Genomic DNA, 27,064 nt, shown 5'->3' with positions numbered 1-27,064 from the left:
TGTTATCCTGAGGGGCCCTGTATACACCTAAAATTATTATAGCAAAGTAATGAATTACAATGAACGCTTGTAGTCTAAAAACCTGTTTTCTCGACCGCTAACATTTTGCTATACTCATCGATATACACATGACTGTTTCATATTATTGTTGTACTGAAGAATAAGAACCAAGGAAAACATTCAATGCGTTTAAATTTAGCTCGAGATTTTCCGCAACATTTTTTCACGACCTGCAATCCGCGAAAATCAGGCATTCCTTCCGAGACGTTGACAGAGAAAAGCAAATGTCATAAAATGATATCTACGGACAGTCAAACGTCTTGCTTCTCATTGACTTATTGCTAGGCTTGGGATTACTGTCTTATCAACACTTTTAATTTGTTTCTCGTGGTGTGAATTTTGTGGCTCATCAACAACATGTTCAACGATAAAAATGAAGAGTTTTGCGAGTTGATTGCGCGCTTCAGGCTTAGAGCCTATAGTGGTGACTGAAAAAACAATCAGAACAACACATTGCCAAACCTATGTCAACAATGTTTTCCCTTTCAGTAATGTCCATAAATCTAATTATAGTGTATAATATATAATATATAATTAGATATAATTAGATATCGGTGATAGAATTAATTAGATATCGGTTCATTTCTTCGGACCAACATCAGTGGAAGTGGACGATGAAAACATCTTGAATTCAAAATGGTCCCTGAATGTTGACCAGTCTGAAATGCATTATGTTCCGTGAGGTTGGCGTTTGCCTCAGTAAATTCGAATAGCAGGGCTTTGGCAGTAACTACAATATGTTTCCCTACCTTTCCAACAGCTCGCAAAAATGACCTCCACTGACTCCACAACATGGCGTCCAACTCTTTGATTTGCAGATAACTTTGGTCAGAGATAATTTACAAAGTAGTAATCACGTTATGTAATTCTATTAAAAAGACCTGTGGGACAAGCGTATAATTTCACAATGCAGGGAAAAAGGGAAAAATAAGTTCTAGCCAGAAACTTCATACTTCCTAAACTGTGTGTTCGCTTAATTAAATCACGCAGCTGGATAAATAGACCACAGATCACCCAGGCATATGCATATCATGATTGGTTCATGATTGGCGAATCTTCATTATAATGCATTTCCAGGGATTTGATTGGCTTCGCGTCCATGGTATGTGAGCCATTACACCATGCCCGAGAAATAGTGGCCATTAAATTGTCTTCTATTTGTTCTTGCAAAAGCAAACTCAGCTAGATCTGGCGATATTTCTTGATCGGTTTTCAATAAAACAATTATTCAACTCGCGCTTGTTGAATACGAGATGATTATAGCGAACTCGGCGCTACGCGCCTCGTTGGCTATCTTTCACCTCATATTCAACAGTTTTATTACGCATGGCAAGCTTAAAAATCGTGAATTTTAAAATAGGATGCATGGAAGAGACATAACAGAATAGCTAAGAAGAAAATAAATTAAACCGGATAAATTAAACAATAATGAAGCGATAGGTTTGAGCACCGTTCATGGCTATTCTGTTGATTATCGTGGTACACTCAATAAAGTCATTCTCATTTTTAAACATAACCATTAGGAATTTACGAATTTTGATGTTGCAATTAACTTGCCATTCTTCACGCAGAGACAGATTCATCCGAATATATTTTATATAGTTTATTTCACTGATGCTATCATGCGATGAGCTTCACCCGGCAATTTTTTTAAATATTTTTTTTCTACTTGCTTATGACACTGGTTGTAGCTAGTGACGCAGTACAAATCATCCAAAATGATTCCCACCATTATTGAAGGCCAGCAAGTGAGCCAATGATATCACATATTTATGACTCACAATGGAAATGAAAAATGAATAACAAACATGTCAACGTTATCATTGGCAGTTTTTCGTTAGGCATTTTTTGCCAGTTAAATTAAGCGCCATCAATTCGCAAATTTAGCCTGGCTTCCGTAAAAAGATTTTAAAATTTTTGCTTTTTACTGAGCAGACTATACAGAGAAAACTCCTTGGTTATTTAAATGTTTATATATACTGATGTCTAATTTAATGTTTGTCTAATATTTTTCATCCTCAGATCATTAATATTACTAACATGAAAACGGTTCTCGTCTGATTTTAAGTAAACACTACTTCCGCCACTCTCGACCATTAAAAACTGGTTGTGCTCAGCATCAAGAAAAAAATTTATGGCTGCACTGCTAAGAAGAAGAATTTCCAACATTTCCATCCACGCCGACATGAGTTAATACTTCAGCATTTGTGCGAATCATGCTTCCACCGCAACAGCCAACAGCAGGCGTAGGCACAGGCACTTCGTTCGGTAAGTAAATAAACGGAGAGTAGATCGACTCTAACGCCAAAACCAAATTGTGTAACAAATTGCTATGATCTGGCATTTGAGTTCTAGTACTCCTTTTCCTTGCTGATATACGTAGTTTACTGATGTCCGTTCAGATCGCCAATTCTCTTCATGGGCAGAAATGTTTTATTCAAAACGGAAAACAATCATCCCCCGCGCTATGAGCTCTATCAAACATCGCTTTTTAGAATTAGCATTTCAAAATGAGTGAACTCCACAATGCTAATTTGTTCATTGACAACTGTTTTCATACAACAAAAGCAAGTAGAAAAGAAATCAACAAACAGCGTAAACAGATCGCGTTGGACGAACTAATTGAAGCAGTAAAACTACCACTGATCGGAGTTCGATGGAGACATTGTCGTCATGTTTAAAAAATCTGTAGTATGACTATAAATTATCGGGAAAAAAGAAGATTAATTATTAGTCAATGTTTTTTCAAATCTATTACAGTATTACAGTGTCAAACCGGCAACATTCTCAAAGGAAACTATACGCACAATTATGCGAGAAAACGTAACAAATATTCTCATGGGATTCTCATTTTGTGCTGGCACAAACCCAATGATTTGCGTAAAAAATTAATTTCACAAAATTCAGCAATTTGTGGACAAAATATTTTAGTTTTTGCTCAGCGCACCGCGACTTCTTACGTACATGTTCTAAATTGTAAAGCTCAAAATAGTAACTCCTATTACTACGTAGCTGTCACTCATTTATAATATTTGTAGTTCTGTCAATTTGGTGTTTCATCAACACAATCTTTTGAATGACGAGCTTCTTTGTTCTAACTACCGCCCGACTTTGCAATAATACTGTTTTGAGAATTGAAATGTAGATCAGTTTTAGGAGTTGAAAACCTCGCCATTTAAACCAAAACCACTCCAGTTCTTTCTCAAACTTTACGGTTCCAACTTAGAACTTCTATGAGGCTGAAAACTTCAACAAAGAGAAACAATGTTTCGATAGGAGATAGATAGGAAAGGAGCTGATGAAAACAGAAATTGAAAGTATATTTTGTTTCAGATTAGATCTGTGATTTCTCCTGCGTTATATTATGCAAAACACATTCTGAAAATGCTCATTTCGAAAACGTGAAAACTCTTGCCTGACGCCGACAATAACGTTAAAAGAAACAAATTAGTTTTATCATCGCAGTTTCAGTGAGACTCTTCTCTTAGTGGCGCTAAATTGCTTGGGATATTTGGTGAAGATAAACATGGCGAGCCCACGTTCTCTCTTGACTCTGACATTCGTGTTTCTTGTGATAGTTGTGCGCGCTGCCAACTCTAACCGAACGCCCAACTCTAACAACTCTGGTATAGGCCGCCCGACGGTGTCCAAATGTCATAGCACCTACACTTACAACAGTAACTTTTACGCAGGGCTCAACAAGAAAGTCGAAAACCTGCTTCGTGAAGTGAAACATGAGCTAAAGGAAATGAATGGAAGCCCAAAACTTTGCAAAGGTGCACAAAGCGAGTGTAGCGGCGTTTAATCACAATCGCTGTCGATTACTTGCCTTCTGCTAATAGCTCTTTTTTAACCGTTAGCTTGTTATTCTTGAAACTGTTAGATGTATTTCTCTTTGTTATACAGGCTCCAACAAAACGGTCGAAGGCCTGTTTCCTGAAATAAAGAACGAACTGGGCGAGATCAAGAAGGAAATCAAATCATTGAAGGAAAACATAACTGCCGACACAGGTATAGAGAATTTATTTAGCTGATCGATTTGGATTCACAAATGTCATTTTATTCAAGAAATGACAAAGTGCTTTATTGCTGACATAAAAATCATGAGATATTCGATCTCGCTTTAATTTCTTTTGCTTAAGAATTATTGTAGTCCTAATAAACCAAGTTTTCTTTTACGCCTGCTTTCTCAGTAAACAACAAGATCAAAACACTGCTTGATGGAGTAATGAATGAACTGCGAGAGATGAGGGATGAAATCAAATCCTTGAAAGAAAACAAAACAATTGGACAAGGTAGGTGAAGATGTTTGGCTGAGTAAAATCCCACCGAGGCGCTGGGTTTGAAATAGCGCAGGTATTTTTTTTCCTAAATTCTGAAAATCGTAGTGGTCCATAACTACTGTCTCTCTAGTTGTCTATAATAATTAATTATCGTTGAAATTAGCTTACCGGTCAAAATTTAAAGTTTTTGAAAACTCTTGCGGAAGTCCAAATGACACCATCCAATTCACCATTTCATATTCTGATAAGAGAACTCGGTGAATTGCGGAAAGGAATTCAAAATTTGCAAATAAAAAACAATAAAAAAATAAAAGAAAAGAAAAACGCTTGGTAAAGGATTTACGCAGTCAGATTACAGTAAACTGTGGAAAAGTTAAACCATTCTTAACTTCCGTACCATTTACGTCGCTTTTAGTCAGTTGCTTCTCTGTATTTAACTTTTTTTCCCCGTAGAATCAAACACCACAGTAAAAGGTCTGCTTCGTGAGATCAAACTTGAGCTGAGTAAACTGGGGCATGGGACTAAATGTTTAAAAGGTACGTGAAATAACCTGACTACTCTTTGTAACACAATCTCGGTACAGTGCGGATAACTTTCTCCTTATTTTCTTTATTTCTCAGTTTACAAGAGCTGCTCTGAACTCTACAAAGCTGGTAAACGAACCAGCGGTGTTTACAAGATCAATCCCGACAATGGCGGTGCCTTTGATGTGTACTGTGACCAAACAACAGCCGGTGGGGGATGGACAGTGATTCAAAAGAGATTGGATGGCTCGGTTGATTTCTACCGCGGTTGGGGCGACTACAAACGAGGCTTTGGGAATCTCAGTGGGGAATTTTGGCTCGGACTGGACAAGATTCATCGCCTGACAAAAGAAACAAGCAAGCTTCGAGTGGATCTTGAAGACTTCAGTGGCAATACAGCATATGCTGAGTACAGTTCCTTTGGTGTTGGTGATGAGGGAAGCAAATACAAGCTGAGTATTGGTTCATACTCTGGTAGGTATACAATAATAATTGGATAATCAGATAGAGGGCTATATTTAATCAGCGTTATTTGTAAGTTTTGTTTAAAAATATGTATACTTATTAATGAGAACGTTAATTAATTCAAAATATTCTCTTTGTTTAAAGGAAAAATTTACAGGTACAAGAACTAAAGACAGCAATGTTCCGTGCGTGAAAAAATGATCATAGACCATAGACAGTATTCCTGATGCCTCTCTGAACGTTTTTTTTTTTTTAAATTAACATTAAAAACCTGTTATTTACTTTATTTTGCGGATTAAGCAACAAAAGGCTGCTTATTTAATAGACTGATTATTACTTATTTCTCGTATTTTAAAAGAAAAAAAAAAGACTGCGTGTAGTAGCGTTAATTCAAAATAAGAATTAGCATATGAAATATCATCTTTTGAACTGCGAATGAAAGACGTTTAGCAGTCTGAAAAAATTCAGGCTTGAGTGGGATTCAAACCTATGAGCTGTGCGATGCAAGTGCAACTAAGCTACCTAGGAGTGAATGAGGAGCTGAAAAATCTGTTATATTGAATTGCTGATGAAAGATTAAAGAACACTTATATGCTGCGACATTTTATTAGGCCATACACTTCTCTTTTGTGTTTACCTAGGAACTGCTGGTGACTCGCTTGCTTGGCAACGTGGCATGGCGTTCAGCACCAAAGATCGAGACAACGATAGATATGGCGGGAATTGTGCCACGCAATTCAAGGGAGCCTGGTGGTACAGTAAGTGTCACCACTCCAACCTGAACGGCCGCTATCTTAAGGGCAAACACTCTTCTTTTGCTGACGGTGTGAACTGGTATCACTGGAAGGGTTATCACTACTCTGTTAAACGAGCTGAGATGAAAATCAAACCAGTTCAGTAATGCTTCTGTTGTGCTCAATTAAACACAGCATTATTTGGCTTTTCTTATCTGCAGTTTTTTTTCTTTTGTTTTCATATGTACATGGAAGGGTTATTATTAAATCGGCTGAATTCTAAAATCAAACCAGTTTTTATAAACGTAACGTTCGTTGCTTAGTTGATGTGGGATGTTAATTGTTTTCCTGAACAAATGTAACAGTTACAAGGGGACGTTAATAAAAGGTACGGGTGTTTTATTTACTGTGTTTGTCATTCAATCCTGCTTCTCAGTCCTAGAACGATGTAAATTGCTTACATCCTTAAATTACCGGTTGGCGAATACATGCACTTGTTTTGAGGTGTGCTAAAAAGATGGATTATTTATGTTACCGCCGGTTCAAATTATTGGACAAACAGCTAATGCAGCGTTAGAAAAACGGGAAGATGGAACACAGAATTATAAATAAAAGAACCCACAAACTTTATCTCCGCCAAAGCCGGTGTAAAATTTGTCCCATCTACTATGTGATAAACCTTCATTCAATATCAAAAGAAAAATTTTGTTATTACTTCAAAATCCCAAGACAAAAGCAAAAAATCAATAAAGAGAGCCTGAAAAAAGAACTTACAGCCCTCCTTAATCTGCCGAAGGAAAATTTAACATTTCCTTAACATGTCGGTTTGCTAACCAGCAGTTTGATGTTTCCTCGACCGCTAAAGTTTTGCTATACTGTTTCATGTTATTGTTATACTGGAGAATAAGAACCAGGAAAAACATTTAATGAGTTCAAATTTAGCTCGAGATTTTCCGCAACATTTTTCCACGACCTGCAATCCGCGAAAATCAGACATTCCTTCCGATACGTTGACAGAGAAAATTTAATTTATTAAAATATCGGTTCATTTCTTCGGACCTTGGTAGATGCGATAAAAATAGTGATTTCATTTGTCAGGGAACCCAACGGGAAAATTTAAGCAAAATAATTACAATCCGTAAAATGTTGAATGTCCTGTGATTCCCAGATCGTTTTGCATCCTTTTAAAGCCATAATAGGGTAAAATAACACAGATTGAGCTGTTCGGATGCTTTAGCCAACAATTTGAATGACAGGAAATTTTAGGAAAAGGAGTTTTTTCACTGAATTTACGAGCTGTTGTTTGTTTTACGAAAAATAATGGTACACTGTAGTTGACTTTAGCGGCATATTTGCCCATTCGTGAACGAAAAGGAATTATTTCACCAGTGTTGAGTGTTCCGAAAGTCTAAGCTGACATTTTGCAAAAAAAAAAAAAAAAAGCTCCAACTTTCCTTAAGGTAAATATTTCTTAGAATTTTAATGTTTTGTTTTATATACCTTATATAGCCACATGTCAAAGAACCTTTCGATCACAAGTTATGAATTCACCGCCGTTAAGACATTGTCGACCGGGTCCTCGATCTCTCAGGATGTATCAGTGCACCATGTGTGAAATTAAGCGCGTAGCTTTCTGCAACTATAATCTGCCGTGTGCTTTAATAGCCACGATGAACATCTATTTAAGATCAAATTCTACCTCGTTTTTCCTTTCGCCTACACTTTTTGGGTGTTTGTTATTATCTCCAAATGCATATACACGGATAAAGTCCAATGTTTTGCTTTTAATTTGTTTGTGTGGCAAAATAATTAAAAGAAAAAACAAATGAAACCACGGATAAAGTGTTAACATTGTTTTTCATTTTCACCGAGGGGCTAGGTCTTTTATGACTGCATGGATTTCTGGGTTGGATGTGACTCGGATTTCACAGTGGCTCTCGCGAGTGACTGATACTGCAACACCTATAAATATACTCGAGAAAAATTAAATGTTTTTTTTTTTTTCTTTTTTAATAGATACGAACTTTGGCGTATGTCCCCTAATATTATTTTGACTCATACGCGATTTGAGTTTTGGTTCCTTTTTATCACTCACCAACATTCCTATCACAAAAGGTCTACGCCATTCCTTCCTTTTTTCAAGGGATAATTTGCTGTCCACTCTGGGGATCACACGGGTTCAATTTGGGGATTATTTTCTGTCCACTCCGGGGATCACACGGGTTCAATTTGGGGATTATTTACTGTCCACTCTGGGGATCACACGAGTTCAATTTTGGGATTATTTTTCCGTCCACTCAGGGGATCACACGGGTTCAATTTGGGGATCATTGCCTGTCGGGGATCATTTGCGGCGCGGTTCCTTTTCAAGTGTACACAATCGTACAAATGTATTGAATTTGTAACCCCACCTCCAGCTCTATTACGATCCTTCCTTTCGAGAACATAACCAGATGTGGAAACTTCTCCATCCAATACAGAACTATCCAAGCGCGTGTTATTGTCGGTTAGTATATCACAATGGACTGTGCAGACATACAGAGTCTTAGTTCATGGATATATATGCCTACACAAACTAATAATACTCAAGGATTGAAACCTCACAACACCAATTACCTGAGTACCCCCCGTCCCCCCCCCCCCCCAACCACCTCCCGAAAAGCCTGATAATCAAGCGAGTCACGTTCGACTGAAGGAAAGAAGCCTGCCTGGGCACCAGACTAGAGCTGGCCAGCTTTTCGCAGGATTTTCTTTGGACTTTCAGTACGGGTGAAATTATTAGAAAACGCCACGCAAAAGTTTAATCCAAAACATTTCTCGACTGTAAAAATTGCTTTTTTAGGAAAAAAGTGAACCAGTTTAAACCAAACTTACCCTGTTTACCCTGTAACTTTAATTACTGTTCGGCGAAATAGGTTTGACAGAAGTATGTCATCTGAATCAACCATCGCTGAATCTAACAGGCAATGCTTGGGAATTTTATTTAAAAGTGACGGGGAAGGGGGAGGGGAAGCCTAAAAGTTTCAAGATTCTTCTTTTGATGCCGTAGTTCAATTTTAAGATGAAATAAAGTACGACTTATAAGTCCTCAAGGTACAGCTGGAGCCTCATTAACTGTTACATGTATATGTGCGTCAGTGTCTATTTGAGAGCCGAAGGATACGTGGGAGTAACCAACTTGCTGTACACTCTTTCATAAGCCTGCACTACGGCATTGATTTGGCAAAAGCTATTGTTTCTTTGTCATATACCACGCCCCGTATGTTTTTGACTAAAACTGCTTAGTTAATTAATGTTTCAGTTTATAGATTCTACACACAAGAAGTTCCACGGGTGAAGTGACTATTAGTATTTGGAATTATATTCCGTTAAAATGGAATGCTATTTTTTTTTCATATTAAATCCAAATATTAGACTAATTGGTATGTTTAGTCTCCTTGCTGTCTGCTCAAGCGATGTTCTCTGCGCATGCCCGTTGACAAGGAAAAATCCAATTTGTTCAGAAAATAATTCCATTGTTCTTTGCCGGCAGGTTTGGTGAAATACTCTGAAGAAGCTTGCTGGAGGAAGCTTTTCCAAATAAAGTTACCAGAAGTGCTACACCATAACCTGTTGCTCTTTCACCCTGCAACGGCAACCAAAGAACCATTTTAACGAATTAATTATTTTACTACCAAAGCGTTCTAGTTCAGCAGCGAGGACGGCGAAAACAACTACAACGCCAGGAAACGAAAAAGATTAATGACAAAAATGGCTCTGCACATGCGATACAAATTATTGGCTTTAAGGGAAGTGGTCAAAACTACTACACTCGAGCAAGACCCACTAAACCACAAAATAGATGGTAGTCTCTGCCTGCAAACCCCCCCCCCCCCCTCCCCTTTCCTCAACCTCAATAGATGGTGTGTTTATCGCATAGCTACACCTTTATCCAGCAGTAAAAAATGACAGTGAGATTCAAACCCCACTTTTCTCTTTTATCCAGCTATGTTGACTCTTGTAAGCTGACTATTTCTGTGTCAACTCAAATTTTAAAGCCAATAACATTTTGTCGGCAGTGTCCTTGAGACAGGTGGTGCCTTCGATAACCCTCCTACCCTAGACAAGGTGGGTCCTCTTCGAACAAACTTGTTATGACCAATTCCCTAACAACAGAGTAGTTGGCCACCGCAAAGAGATTCCAGTGCTGACGTTTCGAGCGTTACTCCTTCGTGAGAACGATCGCTCTGATGAAGATCTAACGCTTGAAACGTCAGCACTCGAATCTCTGCGATGACTAAATTACCTTATCACTACTCTGTTGATAAAACCCGCAAACATTCGTTTCCCCTCCCGACCGACGCAGCAACAACGTTTCTTTAGAAATATCACTCTGATCGTTACAAACGACGTCACCGTAAGTTGAAAATGAAATTAATTAAATTAAATTTTTTTAACTAACTTGCGATTACTCCGACTAATTTTATTGGCGTAATGTGCCGACCTAACTAGGAAATGAATTCCTGGGGGCAGCTTTCAAGTTCAGACAGAGAAAGGAAAATACACCTCGTGTGTTTACCTTCTCTGCAAACCTTGAATTTTGTCAACCACGTTGCTTTTGCAGTTAAAACTAAAGTTTCTGAAGTTTTCGCTTGCGTCGTCGACGTCGCTGCTTAAGATAACTTTTAAGAAGCCACGACGGCAACGCCAACGAAAACGTCACCTCAAAATATAAGTTCGCGTTACTTGTACTACTTTATAGCGATTATTCCAATTCGTTCAACTTGCACAATATGCCCGTCAACTATCCAGTAACAGATCAAGTGGGAACGGCGTTCCAGTTGAGACTGAGAATGGAAAATTTACCGTTATGCGCTCACTCTGTAGTAGCTTCTTAAATGTCTTAATATCTTACCATGTGGACTGGAGCGGCCATGTCAACATGAAGCCAAGTTCCAGGGAAATCAAATCCTAAATGAGAACCTAAAAAGGCAACAAAATGGGCAAAAGAAACATTGGGTGATGATAAAAAGATTAAAAGAAAGTAGGTCAAAGAAATGGCTACCAAACCTAACTGTGGGACGAGTCAAGGTTTGATAAGCAAGAGGAATACTCTGATGCTTGTAAAGAAATAAGGACAGCTGATGGTGTAGTGAGTTGGCTATCGGATCTGAGGGACAGTTCTTAGGATTCTAGTCTGATCTCAGGCCAACACACTTGGCTCACATTGTTCCTCTCCATCCAGGCATGAGTATAATGTAAGGGAAAGTTTGTGCTCGACTAGCAAGCTGTTTTGTGCAACAGACACCACTGCAAGGGGCAGGTTATGGTTAACTGAGCTGCATGACTGTATGCGACAGAGGTTAAAGAGGAGAATTAAAAAAAAAAAACGAAACAACAACAACAACAACAACAACAACAACAGCAAAAAGAAATGAAGGCGACCTTGGCAAAAGTAAAGGGTCACAGTGCAGATAAGGCTTTTTCAAAGTCAATTTTAGTGGTCACTCTTTCAGATTAAAGATTAAGACTGCATCCACCGTGTGAACGATCCTTAGTATACGAGCATGAACTGCAGGAACATCAGTCGCCCTTGGCGTAAAGGAGGCCGACCACACGATTGGAGCAACTACTATTCTCCCTAGATGAAATGCTAGTCCGCCGCAGGGTTATCCCCAAAACCTTTTCACCGATACCCATATATACAGCCCCCAATACACCAATGACTACGTACCAATAAACAGGCCAGCACAGGAAACTTGAGCATTATCACGGTTCTATAAAGAAAGCAATGCACTTTTAGTTACATTTTTGATAAAGATTGTTTTAAGTGCACCTAACACCCAACTTTTTTCAGCTCAAATAAATCTATTTGTTATTCAAAGTATTTCTTCGAGACATTTTTTAGATTCGCTTGAATCCCTCATTTTCTATGTCCTGCTAAAGTCTTACCGCTCTGTTGCACGACCGAGTATAGGGAGTCTGGGTCGAGCGAGATTGATGACGATGGCGTCCCAGTCATTCCCTTTATTTGTTGGGTGTTGAGCTGATAATTACAGAATCAAAGGTCATATTAAGGCTGCTGGAAGACCGAAAATATCATTTGGACAAGCAACAGGTACCAAGGGTGAGGAAACATGAAATCGGCGCAACATGTCGCGGGAATCCGGAAAAATTATTGATGCACTTTGCAACTACAGTTTATACACAAAACTATACAATTGTTTGCCCTTATTTCAAGGAGAATGACGTCAGGGTTTATTTGAAAAATGTCTTAAGTCTGAGAAGTCTGACTAACTGGAATGACCACAGCTCGGAGAAAACATGCCAAGCCAAGATGTTTGCTCTGATTGGCTAGTGAGAGCACGTGACACGAGCATTTTCAACTAAATGGACAGAAAAGGTCGAACGGTACAAAAAAAGTCATTTTCTATAGTTTGCGGTTATTGCTGCTTTTTGAAAATACGTTGGTGATTTATGGTGATAATAGCCGATTACTGTCGTAGCAGTACGGGCCAGAGAAAAGAAAAAAAAAAAGGGAAAAACACGATTAGTTTGGACAAGCAAACGTGAATTACTGAAGAAAAATACATGCAAGAGAAAGAAATGTACAACAAACCTGAACGGAATTCTTCATATCTGCTAAGGCACTTGAAAATTCAGAGAAATGAAGCTCAGGGCAGTAAGGCACGGGAAACTGTAAAGTTTTAGAAAACATCATAATTAGTTAGGGCGGTGACAGAATTAATACAGAGATACTTGTCTTATTGAGGTCATTAAGGTTGATGTTGTTGTTGTCTATTTTGGCTTCAAAGTATCCGGACTGGATAAAATTCCTGTGATTCTACATATTACTATAAGAAAGAACAACACGATTCTTCTCTATGAAACCGGTTTGTATAGCAAACATTTTGTCGTTTCAAGGAACATGAATGTTCCACCTGGCAACGCTCTTAATGTTTCGCGCAACACATTCTGCAACGGCCATTTCCCACGTTTTGCGACGGACGTCAGTGGTGTGAGAATAGAAATAGCTTTTACGTTGTCAAACAAATGCGGCAACAAGAATATATGTAAACGAGAGATTGCCCATTGAAGGGGATGTTACGCTACAAAAAGTTCTTGTACAACTATTTTGATGCGAAACAATGTAAACAAACGTTCCTAGCATAACATTTCATTGACCATTTGCGTGGTTTGACAAAAAAGGCACGGGGAATGTTCAATTTAATTTTTTTTCTCTAGTAAAGCAACACGTCGGTCCACAGGCAAGACCTCAAAAAATGTCCTCGCAATCTTGAGGCCATACGGTCTGTCCTTTTCTCTTTCAATGTCTCTCAATACGAAACTCAATACGCTCGTAAAATATATAATTCAGGAAGACCCATGCCAACCACTCACCACCAGGTCTCCGCTGGCTTTTCCTGCCACAGCACAAACCGGTTCCCAGTCCTCATCATTGGTTAAAAGAGACGCGTGGTATCTTCCAGTGGCGACACCCTGGGCACCAGTCAAAGTGGCCATGTCTAGAATGACGTCAGCATGCAGGTCTTTTTTTGCATATGCAACCTTTTGATGAAATATGTAAATAAAATATACTGAGAAGCGTGTCAAAGAAAACGCTTCACCATGTGTGACACTGCAAAATAGTCTGCATTTTACCGCGATTTCGGAAGCCATTTGTTGATCAGGCGTTGATGTATATAAGGGGACAAAAAGGATTGTTTTGTAGCGTAACTAACAACTCGTAACTGAGGCAGCTTGGAGTGCTTCAGTGTCAATTTAATCCATGAATAGCGATTGATTAGAAATACACAGTGGCTCCCACGATAGAACCAACATATATAGCCAAACCACAGTTATCTTTAGATAAGGTGGTTAGTGGTGCTGCGTCGATGAGGATTGGAAACAAATGTTTGGTTTTGTCAAGAGTTGATACTCGGTATTTTAGCCACCGTAAAGAGATTCGACTGCTGACAAAACCAAACATTCTTTTCCATAGATATCTTTAGTTTTAAATCAGTCTGTAACTTATTACACCTTCTAATTCATGCTGCCTTCTATGTTGATTTTTTTTGTCTTTAAGAATTTTGCACGCAATAACAACTTGGCGCTTCCCCGTTTTCATGAATTTCTGTGGCCAGTTAATTGATGACATTCCATTTGGCCTTTGTACATCTTCTGCCCCACTGGGGAGGGGTGAAAAGCGTGAGTCATTCAAATGCCTACAAACTGTCTTACCCCGTCTCCAAGTACTAAACGACCTTCAGCATCTGTATTGTTAACTTCAACAGTTCTAACAACAAATAAAAGACAAGCTAATTATAGTGACACAAAAATAGCTGCAATGTGTTCATAACTATATCGATCAGAAGACAAACAAACTATGCCAACTGCCTTTCTGGTAGCAACATTTTTTACGTCTCAACATGACATGCTAGACTGTAATATGGAAAAAAAGTGTGGTCATTTTGACAATGGAGGACGAGGCGTGATAGAAGACTTTACACTTCTCATAACAGTCTCTTCCAAGCTTCCCAAACCTCTGCTCCTCTCCATTTCATAAAATAAACAAATGGGTTTCATTTTGCCGTGCGTCTGTACTCTGATAATGGACAGATGACCTCAAAACCTTGTAGGAGCAAAGAACGACGCGAGGAGCAGCAGGCGAGTAGCGTGACTGATGTTCTTACCACGTTTTGACGTCCTCTGTGCGTTATCAGAGTACAGACCCACAGCAAAATAGAATCCCGCACAAAACTAGAAACGTTCAGTTTTCAAAAGTCGTCATAGCGATGATTTACACGGCTCTTATTACGTCAATTATGATCTATAACAAAAGAGCACGCCCATTGGCTAACGCAAGCTAATTAGGTTTGTGATTGGGCTAACAATCTTCCACCTTTATTATTGCGAAATTTTACGAAGAAGGGATACAGTAAGAGAACTTTCTGTGGCTTATGATGTCATTCATTGAAAATGCACTGTCCAGTACATAAAAAATACGAATGAGACAAATTGCAGGAAAGCAAACAAATTCATTACAATCCAAGTTGCCTTCAAATTAATACAAAATGACGGATGTACTTACTTTCCTGAATACAACGTCAGTATATCATCAGGTCTTGTAGCCTTAGGACCAACAGCATTCTCAGCCATACAAAACACAGCATGAAGGTTCTCACTGAAGCCCTGCACAGCAAGACACAAATGAAGAGCATGGTTGATGATAGCCTACACCTCAGACAGAATCAACCGCTGGGACCGTAAATATCGTCTGTGAAATAGCATCCAAATCCTTATTGACCCCCAACAGGGTACCAGCATCTGAGTACACGCTGCAATTCGCCTTTGCAGTTTGAAGATCATTGTTCAATTTCAAAAGTGTTTTCAGTATTTTCGTTTCCTTTCGTTGGGGGCCTAGCAAGAGGATTTTGGTGCTAATTTGCAGACAGTTTTTACTGGCGCCGGTTGATTCCATCAGCGGCACAAGCCAAGTTGATGAATATGCTCAGTGGAAATTTGGATGTGAAATACAAATTGCTTCAAACAAGTTCTAGTTTGGTATACAGGTGGATGATCATGTTAGAATCATCACAGTTCCATATTTAGCTTAAAATTTGATCTTTCAAGAAATTAACACTATTTTTCAAGAATTAGTCTATCAGTTTTTGTTAGTTCAACTAATTTAATTAGCTGAGAATTTTTTGAATTTAAGTCAGTGAAAAAAGACAGCACTACATGTATGTTTCCTGATCATGAGTCTATGGTAATTTGGTAATGAAATTTCAAATTACTTTGGTTCTATAGAAGTGGTTCATATGCATTCTTCATGAACAAAAACTATTTCTTATCAATCATTAAATTAAAAATTGTTAAATATTTGAATACAGTGTATGACTGAAGTTTGGTTGCAAATGAGAACAAATGTAAAGGTTTGTTAACTGTGTATAACCATGTTGTGCAGGTTTTCCATCTTAATTAGTACTGCGGCCCCTGCAACTGGTGAAAAAAAATTCTTAGATTTGTTGACATGATTGCGCCAAAACATGGCAAACTGTTTGTATTTGAGAAATGATAGCAATTACAGATGAACTGTTGTTATAATAATATATGACTAAGACACAGCATGGTTTGTACAGTATGCAATCATTATGTTGATCTCTGAGCACTTTTCGATAATAGTCATGGCACAGCTGTGATCATACATGTGGCTTGTGCTACATGACGACAAACATTTTAGGACTGTCATGGATGTTGACAGATATCTAACCTGTTTGACAGCAGCTCTAAAGCCTCCAAGAATTCCTGCTGCCCCTCCACAATCTCTCTTCATTCCAAGCATTGAAGTCTGTAAGTACAAAAATATAATAGTCAATAACAAAATGTATTCAGAATAAAATAATATTAACTTTAATATTAAACTACATGTACATGTATTAGTCAGAGGAGCTTAAGAAAATTTCAAAGCAAGACGATTAATTAATTATTATATTAAGGTTCATTCCTTTTCAGCCAAAGTATCGAGTCTAAGAAGCATTTTAAAGAACACATCAATGTTCCACACCATTTCTTAGAAAATACAAAAAATAAAAAAAGTAAAAAATCTAGCTTCCATGAGCAAAACCTTTGAAATTCTGATATAGTTTCAATCCCAGCCAATTTCTGACTTTTCTGATTTTGTGCACCGCCCCCCCCACCCCCCCTCCCCCCCCCCCAAAAAAAAGAAAATAGCTGGGTAAGTAAGCATATTTGGACCACATGAAATGAGTTTTCGAGTGACAAGTGTTTGGTGACACTTACAGTAATGGCAATTCTTTTTTAAAATAACAAAATATATTGTACCTTAGCCTTGATACACAGCCCTCCAGTGTCGTATACAATGCCTTTACCAACCCATGCTATTGTCCGTGTGGCTGACATTGGTGTATGGCTTAACACTACGAGCGCTGGAGGATTGTCTGCAGCTTTTCCAACTCCGAAGAGTCCTGAACAAACAACAAATTAAGACAACAAGAAAGAAAAAAAGCCACAAAATTTGGCTTATGATCTACTTTACTGGCCACAGAAAAGTAAGTTCTGATGTTGCATTTAGTGCAAGAAAATAGACAGATTTAGAATTGTGTTTACGGCAAATGGCAAATGTGAGATACAGTGCATGTGTTTATGTTTTCTTGAAAAACATAGTATACAGATGAGAATAGTGCAAAAATTATTAATTGCATTAGCTACTCAATTTATTGAGAAACTGAAAATAGCGGGTCATTTCTGCCTTTTGCTGTAAACGATTCTAAATCTCTTTAATGTCAAAAATAATCATTGAATACATGTATATCAAGACAGAATTTGAGATAGAATAAGCTTAATTCTAAATTTCATTCCTTCTGAAAATAAGTGTAAAAAATTAACACACCTCCAAACCCCTTTTGATCAAGCTCATCTCCCCTGATTATCACTGGTACGATACCCAGCTCTTCACCAACTTTAGTTATTTCCTAAAAAGTAGAGGTAATAAAGGGCACAGAGTACAACAAATTTTAATACATCTGTTAATGGGCAAGCAGAAATCAAGGTTTGATTACAGAGCAAATAACATTAAAAGCAGGCAGCTTGAAGGAGCAGCATTACGTGGGGATGCAGATGTACATGTATAATTACCAACTAATAATTTGCCATTCTACTGAACAAATTCCTGGTTTTGTAATCTTCTGGATCAAACTGAATGAAAAACTCTCCAGACAAAATTTGGTAATCCCATTTGTACCACAATTGTTTATAATCTCGCAATCTGATTGGCTAATTTTCCGTTGTCGATAAGAGTCTAGACAACGCTGCTCACGTCAATCAGCGCACGGAAATTTTGACAGTTATTGTAAAAATTTTCTTTGACATTGACATTGTGGTAAAAAACAAATCAAATGTGGTTTAGCGTTGTCTGTACTCTTATCAACAACAATATTTGTCATCACAGTGGTCAAAATGTTGTGTGCGCCTCGTGAGTCCAGAACAAATTTTGACCACTGTGATGACGAATATCGTTGTCGATAAGAGTGCAGACAACGCTAAACCACATTTGATTTGTTAATTGAAAATTTTGGTTCAATCAATTGCATGACTGCAAACTGGAGTAAAGTGTTGAATTGATGTGATGAATTATGCTGTCTGGTCTAGAAAAGAACAGATTCAATAGTTGTGGTTACACTAGCCTTTTTACCCGTGGGTAACTAGCATTTTCCCACAGGTAAGAATGTTTTTGTGTGTAACCGCTTTTCCCAAACCGAAACTGCCTTTGGGTTATTTCCATGGATACGTCAAAGAGAACAAAAGAACTTCCCATGACAGTTCCCGAACTGAAAAGTACGGTTTATCTGCTCCCTGAGGTGGCTTGGCCAATCATCATGCAGAACGTAGCTAACACAGGAAGTCGCCTGCTATGCTCTAAGTTGACCTCTGATACGCTTGGCTAATTTCGCGCTCACTGGTACCACAACGCGACATGGCAGGGTTTCGCGCATCACTGTGAGTATTGATTTCTCTATTTTCACGAGTTTTCTCTTCAGACTATCAGTTTCGAAGTTGATCAAGTTGTAATCTTTTTGTTTATCTGTTATAGGAACGCTAGTCAAAACGGAGATCCGTACTACAACGGGTATTTATTTCAATCAAGAAACCAAACAAGGCAGCAGGGAAATCTTACCGGTAATCCCCTGTACGATGATCTGCCTCTACCGCACTATCCGCACTATCCAGCCATGGTAAATCCGTACCCCATATACCAGAACCCGTTGCCCAGTGCTAGCATGTTTGAACCAGACATGGACAGTGATAGTCCAAGTCCAAGTGAAACCTCGAACGATCGCAACAAGCGCAGTAGCTGGTCGTTAACCGAAGAGAGATGCTTAATTGCCGCCTATAAGGAGTACTACGGTAGACTTAAGTCTACAAAAAGCAGTCAAGGCAAGAAAAACATATGGGAAGATATCTTGAAACAGTTTCAAAGTATGTGCTTGAGCAATGGTGTGGAGTCGGAAAAGTCATTAGCACAGCTAAAGGAGAAGTGGCGGGCGCTCTTGGATAAATACAAAAATGTATGCGACCACAACAATCGGACGGGAAGGGAACGGAAAACTTTCACACACTACGAGGACATAGACGAATTTATGGCTTCGTCAGACAAAGTCAATCCAAGATTTGTCAAGGAAACAAATTATAACTCTGAGGATACCGACGACATTTTATCGACCGGAAATCAAGATTGTGGTAAGAAACCAGAGAAACGGCCAGCCACCACAGCTGAAAGCGAAAGTGTGGATGCAGAGAAAACTGGAAAAACTGGGCAAAAGGAGGAGAAAGGACCCAAAAAGAAGAAGAAAAGGCTTAGCGGCGATGACATGGAGCTAGGAATCCTTGACATGATGAAGGCTCAGCAAGAAGCCATTAAAAAATCAGAGGAGAACGACGAGAGAGTTTTAGAAGCTCTTCTCAAATCTCAGTCAGAAGCGCGACGACAACACCAAGAATTTGTTGTGTCTGTATTAGGAAAACTTGGGGACATATTTGCTTCCAAAAAATAGCTTCTAACTTAAAGTTTTCATTCAAAGGAAAAAAAAGAACAGTTTATTGATTGTTGTATTAAGAAATTTTAATTGATCTTGAATATCATTCAGTGGACACTGAAACACAGAGTGCTGTGAAATGATTACAATCGAAAGACAGAGCACAATAAGGTTCTAAAATTATACATCTGCTGTTTCTTTAGTATAACATGCGTTTCAGTTTTTAACAAGCCTGATTTCCTGTAATTATCCCGTGACTGTACATTTTACGCTATTTTCGTTGATTTTATATCACAGTACTATATATTCAATCTCCTGTTACTTTCAAGTTCGGATCAATCCGATCAAATATATAATTGTTTAAATAAATTGCAAATCAAAAATATATACTTATTTTGCAACCTTCTATAATTTAGAACGCAACGAGAACAAAATCAAGAGGGTACTGTCTATTGATTTGCAACGTATCGAACAAGGGCTTGTAGAACCGCAGCAGCGGCCTGGGAGGGGGGGCCACTGTCGTTATCATCATCGTCACTGTCATCATCATCACTATCATCTATGTCGACTTCATCTCCTCGTAAAATACAAATGTTATGCAGCACACAGCATGCAATGATAGTGTCGGGTATTCTGTCGCTGTCTTCGTCTAGGCGCTTAAGTAAAACCCTCCATCTTCCCTTGGTCATACCAAATGCGTGTTCGGATACTATTCTCGCCTTAGATACCTCTCGATTAAACTTCCTCTGGTCTCGCGTAATACCACCATTATCCTTAAATGGTCGGATAAGCCAGGTTTTATTTGGATAAGCAGTGTCTCCCACGATAAGTGGGCGCACTACAGTTCCGCCTAAGTCAAATGTGGGTGCCATTAGGATATTCTCATCTTCAGCAGCCCAATAAAAGTCAGTTAAACGTAGCATCCGAGCATCATGTAGGCTTCCAGGAAAACCGGTTGCAACGGATAAATATAAGCCAGAGGCATCAACTATTCCCTGTACTAAAAAACTGTAGAAATGTTTACGGTTAAAGTAATCTTCGTGGTTAACTTTCGGGGCCTTAATAGGAACATGGCTTCCGTCTATTGCTCCAACTACATTAGGTATTTTACTTTTATTGTCAAAACCTTCAATTTTTTTAGCTATCTCTGCTGTAGTAGATGGAAACTTGATAAACTCGTCTTGATGTCGGCAGATTTCTTGGACAAATTCATGGCAACATTTTACGACAGTCGGTTTTTCCAACCCAACCATCAGTCCGCACGAGCGGTAACACTCGCCAGTCGCTAGTCGCCAGAGACTTGCACCAACGCTCTTTGGAACTGGAATGGTATCTCGCATCCTAGTGTTCTGTCGCTGAAGCGCCGGTCCAACGAGCTGACATATATATTCAAATGTATCGCGAGAAACTCTAAAGTTTTCTTTCCACCAGTGATAGAGTGCATTGTTATTTAGAAGCTGCTCAAACCAATTCTGTGGTCGTGGAAATACCCAAGCCCTTCTTGGCTGACGAGCAAGTTCTCGACGAACTCGTAAAGATAAATAAAACACCGACAAACCTTGCAGGTAACGTAGTTGGAAGCGCCTTCTTCGCTGTCTTCTCGCAAAAAACTGTTGGATTGCTATATTTATTGAGGATTGTCGAATAATTATCAGGAGAATCACTGAAATTAAGCTTACAAGATCTCGATTCGTGTCATCCATGTTTCCTTTTACGTTTCCCGCCAAACTGCATGGTCATTGTGAAATCATATGTAATTATATTTTACCCCGAGGGGAGTTCTTTCACTGTGTAACCGCATCCCCAAGGGAAACATGAAACCTGAGCTAAACCGAACCCAAGCCATTTACCCTCTGGAAAGCCCCAAACCCAAGGTGTGTGTAACCACAACTAATAACTGAGCTACAAAACTAATAGTTAAGTGATAATTTGTCACCTCAACAAATGCACTTGTGTGCATATCCTGGCATGGCATGTCAACCAGTCGGGCACTGAGCCGAATGCTGTCTGCAACTGTTGACATACATTTGGCATCTTCACTTGAAATTGGTGTATTATCATCTCCAATGAGAACAAACTCAACAGTTACTGTTTTTGATGGCAATTTGGCCTTGGAGGATTTTCTGGAAAATGTTGGAAAGGCTCTTGCAATTGCACAGGCAGAGGCAAAAGCTTTACTCCTTTCACAGACAACCTTCAGGAAGAAGACAAAATTAATCATTAATAACAATTATAATTTTATTCTTCAAATCAATAAACCATTATAATTATTTGTTATCATAGTAGCTCAGTGGTTAGAGCATCCAACTACAGTAGATCACGGAGGGTTGTGGGTTCAAATCCCATCTGGAGCTCAGATTTTTTTTAGTTTCCATTTGATGCAAAAACTTATCACGTTGTTATTTCTAATAATAATAATAATAATAATAATAATAATAATAATAATAATAATAATAATAATAATAATAATAGTCTAAGAACTGTTGCCTAGACACTGTCCGCAGCAGGTTTCAGAAGAAATTGTAAACTGAAAAGTTATTCAATAAAATAGACATAATGTACATGTAAATATGACCAAATGTGCAGTACAATGGTGATGAAAAAAATTGTTACAAAAAATAACTAAATAAATAAGAATTAATTTATTACTAGTACTTAGCACAAACAAACAAGAATTTATCCTGAAGCAGGGGTTTCAATAAGGTTTCTGCATGTAGGAGAATGGCGATTGATTTTTGCAGTTGGGGAAATATTTTGAGCTTAAATCTTTCATAAGAAAAAGCTTGGTTGAGATTCCCAACGCAGGCAAACAAAATCCCATTTATGGCTAGTCAGTGTAACTGGGTTCCAACTCCCTTTAAACAAGAAGTTCTGCTATAAAAGGCAAAGCCCCTCCTTCATTTCACTCCTTTGTGGGCGTGAGATGCAATTAAGATGCCGCTCAGTCTTGGCAAATTGTTGACTCAAGCATCCTCTGAAAAAATACATGTATGCCTCAAAATTTGATAATATCACCACAGCATTACGAGATATCAAGTTCTAATTTGTTTAACAGGGTTTATTCTGAAAACGAAGCCAATTTTATCGGTAAGGGCCGTAGAAAAGACACATGTTGTTTGTCAGTTGTTTACACTCTGATGGTTGATTGACAACTGAGGGTGAGAATGGCCAGGCCAGGCCCCTTTTATACCCAAACTTCCTGTTTAAGCCCCAACAGTGACGAACATCTCATTTCTCCTCAAGGAAATGATCACAAAAGATAAGAATGATATACAGTACTATCAAGAGAACAATGAGGAGAACATGCAAGTTAATATTGTCCTGGCCTAAGGCCTGGTTCAGACTAGTGACAGAAGCAATAGAAACGAATTTGGAAACAGAGTTGGAATCAGAAGTATCTTTTGACCTAGTGTGAATAATATTGATATTCTGGAAGCAGAAACAGAAGCGTCACTTTCGAAATGGTGGAAGGCTGCCACGTTTTCTGTTCTGAATTGCACACAAAGGGATTGGGAAGGAACTATGTGATTGGTTGATTCTTCTACTTGTGCTTACGATTTTGATCAACCAATTCACACTTGATTGCAAGCGACCTAATTAGAAGCGCTATTGGATGAAAAAGGAAATGTTCTGATCCTTGCGATTGTAAATTCTGTTTTGGTTTTTTTATTCACTCTGAAATGAAAGGTTCCTTACACTTCTGATTCTGACTATTTATTTTATTTATTTATTTAATCAAGTTTCAGATTACAATCAAATCAAATCAATCTGAGGTAGGCTTAAAACAGAGTACCAGACCCCTTAAAAATAAGCCACCTATTATTACGTCATAAACAAATCTATAGAATTAATCAAGTAATAAAATTATCTTGAAAGTTACACAAATGGATCACTCAGGTAAAATACAATGTAAAGTAAAAAAGAAATCAACTTTAAACTTGTCATAATAAAAGTTCATCAAATTCTTACGGAAAATTGACAAGGTATTTGATTCTCTTAAACTACGCGGTAAATCCTTCCACAGACGACAGATCCGAATGAAAAACGAATTCTATGATTCCTATTCCATCGCCAGTGTCAACCAGCCTTAAGGGCTGTTCACAAAATCCTTTGAGAGAAGAAATAAAGGTTCTCACTTGTTGTCTAATTTAGTAAACTAAACATGGCCTGATCAAGATGGTGTTTATTTTTAAAAGCCTGGCATATACATGTATATAGAGTGATTTAATGGTGGCCATACTGGACGCACTGAACAACAACAAAAAAATTATATACTGTACATGTATTTGCAGAAAAATAAAATTTATTTTCTGAAGGAAAATCAATCTGCATGTATTGTTTCACTCTACCAATATAGCTGCCATGAAAACACTCGTAATGACTATTATAATAACGGTAAATTATCAAAAATGTATGAGGTTATCATGGTGTATGGAAATATGATCGGAACTACAGCTGTACCAATAAAACAAAATAATATTAAACAAGAATAATAATTTATTGCTATAAACATCTTAATGATATAATATTATTGTTAATGACACTCACCACAATACAGGCATCACCACCTGGTAGATGACTGCAAACAAGTTTGTTGAGGAAATGAGGGTGGGCAGGGGAGTTGTGTCGACTGAATGAGACAGGCAAGGCACCAATAACCACTTGATTTAACCATACTGGACAAGCATCTGACCCGGCCATGGTGTGAAGGACAAGATTGAAAGTCTGATAAAATTTAGAAAATCATGTGATAATTTGGTGATTTTTCACTCTGTATGAAATTTTATCTTTGATGCATAGTGGAAAATAGTTAAATGGAAAGAAATATCAACAAATAAGTTAGCATTCCAAGTGATCCTTAGTTATGTCCTCATGCCACTTTACAATGAGCTGTTATCACTCCAACGTCTGTTTGAAGGCAGTCTTATTAAAGGCTCATTTAGATGATGGTTGCTTTAACACGCAAAGCTGTTAAAGAGCAAACAGATAATGAAGAAATAAATGGATGTATGTATGAATGAACGAACAAACAACAAGCGAACGAAAGAATGACTCACTGACTGAATGAATGACTGACTGACTGACTGACTGACTGAATGAATGAATGAGTGAGTGAGTGAGTGAGTGAGTGAGTGAGTGAGTGAGTGAGTGAGTGAGTGAGTGAGTGAGTGAGTGAGTGAGTGAGTGAGTGAGTGAGTGAGTGAGTGAGTGAGTGAGTGAGTGAGTGAGTGAGTGAGTGAGTGAGTGAGTGAGTGAGTGAGTGAGTGAGTGAGTGAGTGAGTGAGTGAGTGAGTGAATGAATGAATGACTGGATGAATGAACGAAGGTGTGTGTGGTTCCAGGAAATATCCATACCCCTCTCTATACAGAAGGATTTAAAATTCCACAGGAATGGGAGATTTTTAAGGCCAAAAAATTAAATACATCATGTACATATATACATCATGTACATGTTGTGGTTCAATTTTATCCATGGTTTAAATCTTATTTTCCATTCTTTCAAACTCATAGTGAACGTCATCATTATATTACCATACCCAAGAACGCTTTTGAAAAAGATGAAATTTAAACCAAGGATAAATGAATGCTAAATATGATAAATGCATACTAAATAACAATTTCCCTCAGAGAAAGGGAGACTCTTAAAAAAATCCTTACAAGGAGGGGTAGAGATGGATGTTCTCTGGACCTTAACTTAACTCCCTTATCGTCGAAGGTTAGATAAACAACGTCACTGAAACATTGAATGCATGGTGACTTGATTGAGTCTTTCAAAATCAAAGTCACCACATGTTTGGGATTATACAGCTTATCAAACTCGTTATCTTATAGTCACTTCGCATCATCCTTTAAGATCAGCGCATGACTTCTTTAATAATAGAGTTATTAAATATTGGAACCAGTTACCATTATGTGTGCAATACTCAACAGCTTTAAGTTATCTAAGCCTGAATCACCTGGGAACTGTCGGAACAAATTTTTAATAGAATAAGCAACAAAAGTGAACATGTAAATACTACTTATTGGCTAATTGCGATGTTACCATGTGGCAAAATATCTTGTTTTAATTCTATCACTTTCTTGTTTTTTATAGCCTATAGATCTTCTTAGCTTACACTGATATATTTTTATTTTTTACCTGTGACTGTGATAATTTTGTAAATAGTTTTTTTTTTTGTTAGATATCCTGAATGTGATATAATAAAGTTATCTCATCTTACCTTACCTTACCTTACCTTACCTTACCTTACCTTACCTTACCTTACCTTACCTTACCTTACCTTACCTTACCTTACCTTACCTTACCTTACCTTACCTTACCTTACCTTACCTTACCTTACCTTACCTTACCTTACCTTACCTTACCTTACCTTACCTTACCTTACCTTACCTTACCTTACCTTACCTTACCTTACCTTACCTTACCTTACCTTACCTTACCTTACCTTACCTTACCTTACCTTACCTTACCTTACCTTACCTTACCTTACCTTACCTTACCTTACCTTACCTTACCTTACCTTACCTTACCTTACCTTACCTTACCTTACCTTACCTTACCTTACCTTACCTTACCTTACCTTACCTTACCTTACCTTACCTTACCTTACCTTACCTTACCTTACCTTACCTTACCTTACCTTACCTTACCTTACCTTACCTTACCTTACCTTACCTTACCTTACCTTACCTTACCTTACCTTATCTTATCTTATCTTATCTTATCAATGACTGACTGACTGACTGACTGACTGACAGAACACACACTTGTCAACATTAATTTTGTCAAACAAGTTTCCATGTAACTCCTCTCAAGGTTGTCATGTTTTAAATAAGTATTGTATTGCCTTGAATCAGGAAATTTGTTTTACTCTTTAACCAAAAAAAAGGGTCTAACTTGACGCTTGTGACATTGATTTTTTTCGCAAGAAGAAAAATTGAAAGTAACTGAGTGCCTGGTCGAGTAAAATCGGTCCAAGGGGTTTAAATCTCATAAACAATAAGCTTATTAAAGTGTAAAATATTTAACTGATTAAAAATACCAAGTAGCCAAATTTGAACGAAGTTTCAATTACGGCTAGCAAACATCAATTTAGGTTTAAAGCACCTTAATTCATAGGCATAAATTTAGAAATAACGATAGTATATATGTGAAGTTTTGCAAATTACACGATGACAGATATGCTGAAGATTCCTGACTTATTCTGAGCTGACAATAAAATAAAATCGAAAATAAAATACAAATGGAATCGAATTAAATAAATAAGTCGTTTTCTTACCGAAGCGTCGACTCTTGGCGATAGCTTTTCAGCAAAATCATCAAATGAGACAGACTGAAGGTGACGAGGCTGTCCAATAATCAAACATCCTTTCGCTTGGGGATCAAACGAAGTTTTCTCAGCCGAGAAGACAAGAGAGGTCACCGCCATTTTGAGAGGAATTACGGTACACCCGCTCGACC

The 27,064-nt window shown here is 38.0% G+C and overlaps 3 protein-coding genes across 7 annotated transcripts in view; 2 read left to right on the top strand and 1 right to left on the bottom strand.

Annotated features, from left to right (window-relative positions):
- The window catches only part of LOC146476074 (microfibril-associated glycoprotein 4-like), a 140,902-nt gene extending 134,433 nt beyond the window's left edge, over nucleotides 1-6,469 (top strand). The window contains exons 1-6 of one of the 4 annotated variants that reach the window (XM_085115012.1): nucleotides 3,543-3,836; nucleotides 3,967-4,071; nucleotides 4,254-4,355; nucleotides 4,797-4,880; nucleotides 4,965-5,342; nucleotides 5,975-6,469. In XM_085115012.1, coding sequence (XP_084971138.1) covers nucleotides 3,587-3,836; nucleotides 3,967-4,071; nucleotides 4,254-4,355; nucleotides 4,797-4,880; nucleotides 4,965-5,342; nucleotides 5,975-6,234 — 1,179 coding nt within the window. In that variant the 5' untranslated portion in view covers nucleotides 3,543-3,586 and the 3' untranslated portion in view covers nucleotides 6,235-6,469. Of the gene's footprint in view, nucleotides 1-3,542; nucleotides 3,837-3,966; nucleotides 4,072-4,253; nucleotides 4,356-4,796; nucleotides 4,881-4,964; nucleotides 5,343-5,974 lie in introns of those variants that run through there. The other 3 variants (XM_085115013.1, XM_085115014.1, XM_085115011.1) reach the window with 3 other exon arrangements.
- Nucleotides 1-27,046, bottom strand: part of LOC146476072 (putative aminopeptidase NPEPL1) — a 40,196-nt gene extending 13,150 nt beyond the window's left edge. Inside the window, exons 1-13 of one of the 2 annotated variants that reach the window (XM_085115015.1) lie at nucleotides 26,883-27,046; nucleotides 24,151-24,327; nucleotides 21,539-21,796; nucleotides 17,460-17,541; nucleotides 16,892-17,034; nucleotides 16,320-16,397; nucleotides 15,138-15,238; nucleotides 14,288-14,342; nucleotides 13,448-13,615; nucleotides 12,666-12,743; nucleotides 11,781-11,823; nucleotides 10,962-11,029; nucleotides 8,579-9,692 (exon numbers count right to left, since the gene is read on the bottom strand). In XM_085115015.1, coding sequence (XP_084971141.1) covers nucleotides 9,567-9,692; nucleotides 10,962-11,029; nucleotides 11,781-11,823; nucleotides 12,666-12,743; nucleotides 13,448-13,615; nucleotides 14,288-14,342; nucleotides 15,138-15,238; nucleotides 16,320-16,397; nucleotides 16,892-17,034; nucleotides 17,460-17,541; nucleotides 21,539-21,796; nucleotides 24,151-24,327; nucleotides 26,883-27,032 — 1,527 coding nt within the window. In that variant the 5' untranslated portion in view covers nucleotides 27,033-27,046 and the 3' untranslated portion in view covers nucleotides 8,579-9,566. Of the gene's footprint in view, nucleotides 1-8,578; nucleotides 9,693-10,961; nucleotides 11,030-11,780; nucleotides 11,824-12,665; nucleotides 12,744-13,447; nucleotides 13,616-14,287; nucleotides 14,343-15,137; nucleotides 15,239-16,319; nucleotides 16,398-16,891; nucleotides 17,035-17,459; nucleotides 17,542-21,538; nucleotides 21,797-24,150; nucleotides 24,328-26,882 lie in introns of those variants that run through there. The other variant, XM_085115016.1, reaches the window with a different exon arrangement.
- LOC146476073 (uncharacterized) lies at nucleotides 18,543-19,841 on the top strand. Its single transcript, XM_085114988.1, has 2 exons — nucleotides 18,543-18,565; nucleotides 18,660-19,841. Exons 1-2 carry the CDS (start codon nucleotides 18,543-18,545, stop codon nucleotides 19,618-19,620), a joined length of 984 nt encoding a protein of 327 aa, XP_084971114.1. The 3' UTR covers nucleotides 19,621-19,841.
- Nucleotides 27,047-27,064: the final 18 nt, after the last annotated feature.

The sequence above is a fragment of the Pavona decussata genome, unplaced genomic scaffold, assembly GCF_977016875.1.
Source record: "Pavona decussata unplaced genomic scaffold, jaPavDecu1.1 SCAFFOLD_81, whole genome shotgun sequence".
NCBI lineage: Eukaryota > Metazoa > Cnidaria > Anthozoa > Scleractinia > Agariciidae > Pavona > Pavona decussata.
Note: the sequence above shows the minus strand (reverse complement) of the source record. Positions and strands in the feature narration are given on the sequence as shown.

Excerpts from the sequence above, each read along its gene's own strand:
- LOC146476073 (XM_085114988.1), top strand. The coding sequence starts at position 18,543 with ATGGCAGGGTTTCGCGCATCACT. Across the intron at positions 18,566-18,659 it reads GCAGGGTTTCGCGCATCACT|GAACGCTAGTCAAAACGGAG; the intron begins GTGAGTATTGAT and ends TATCTGTTATAG.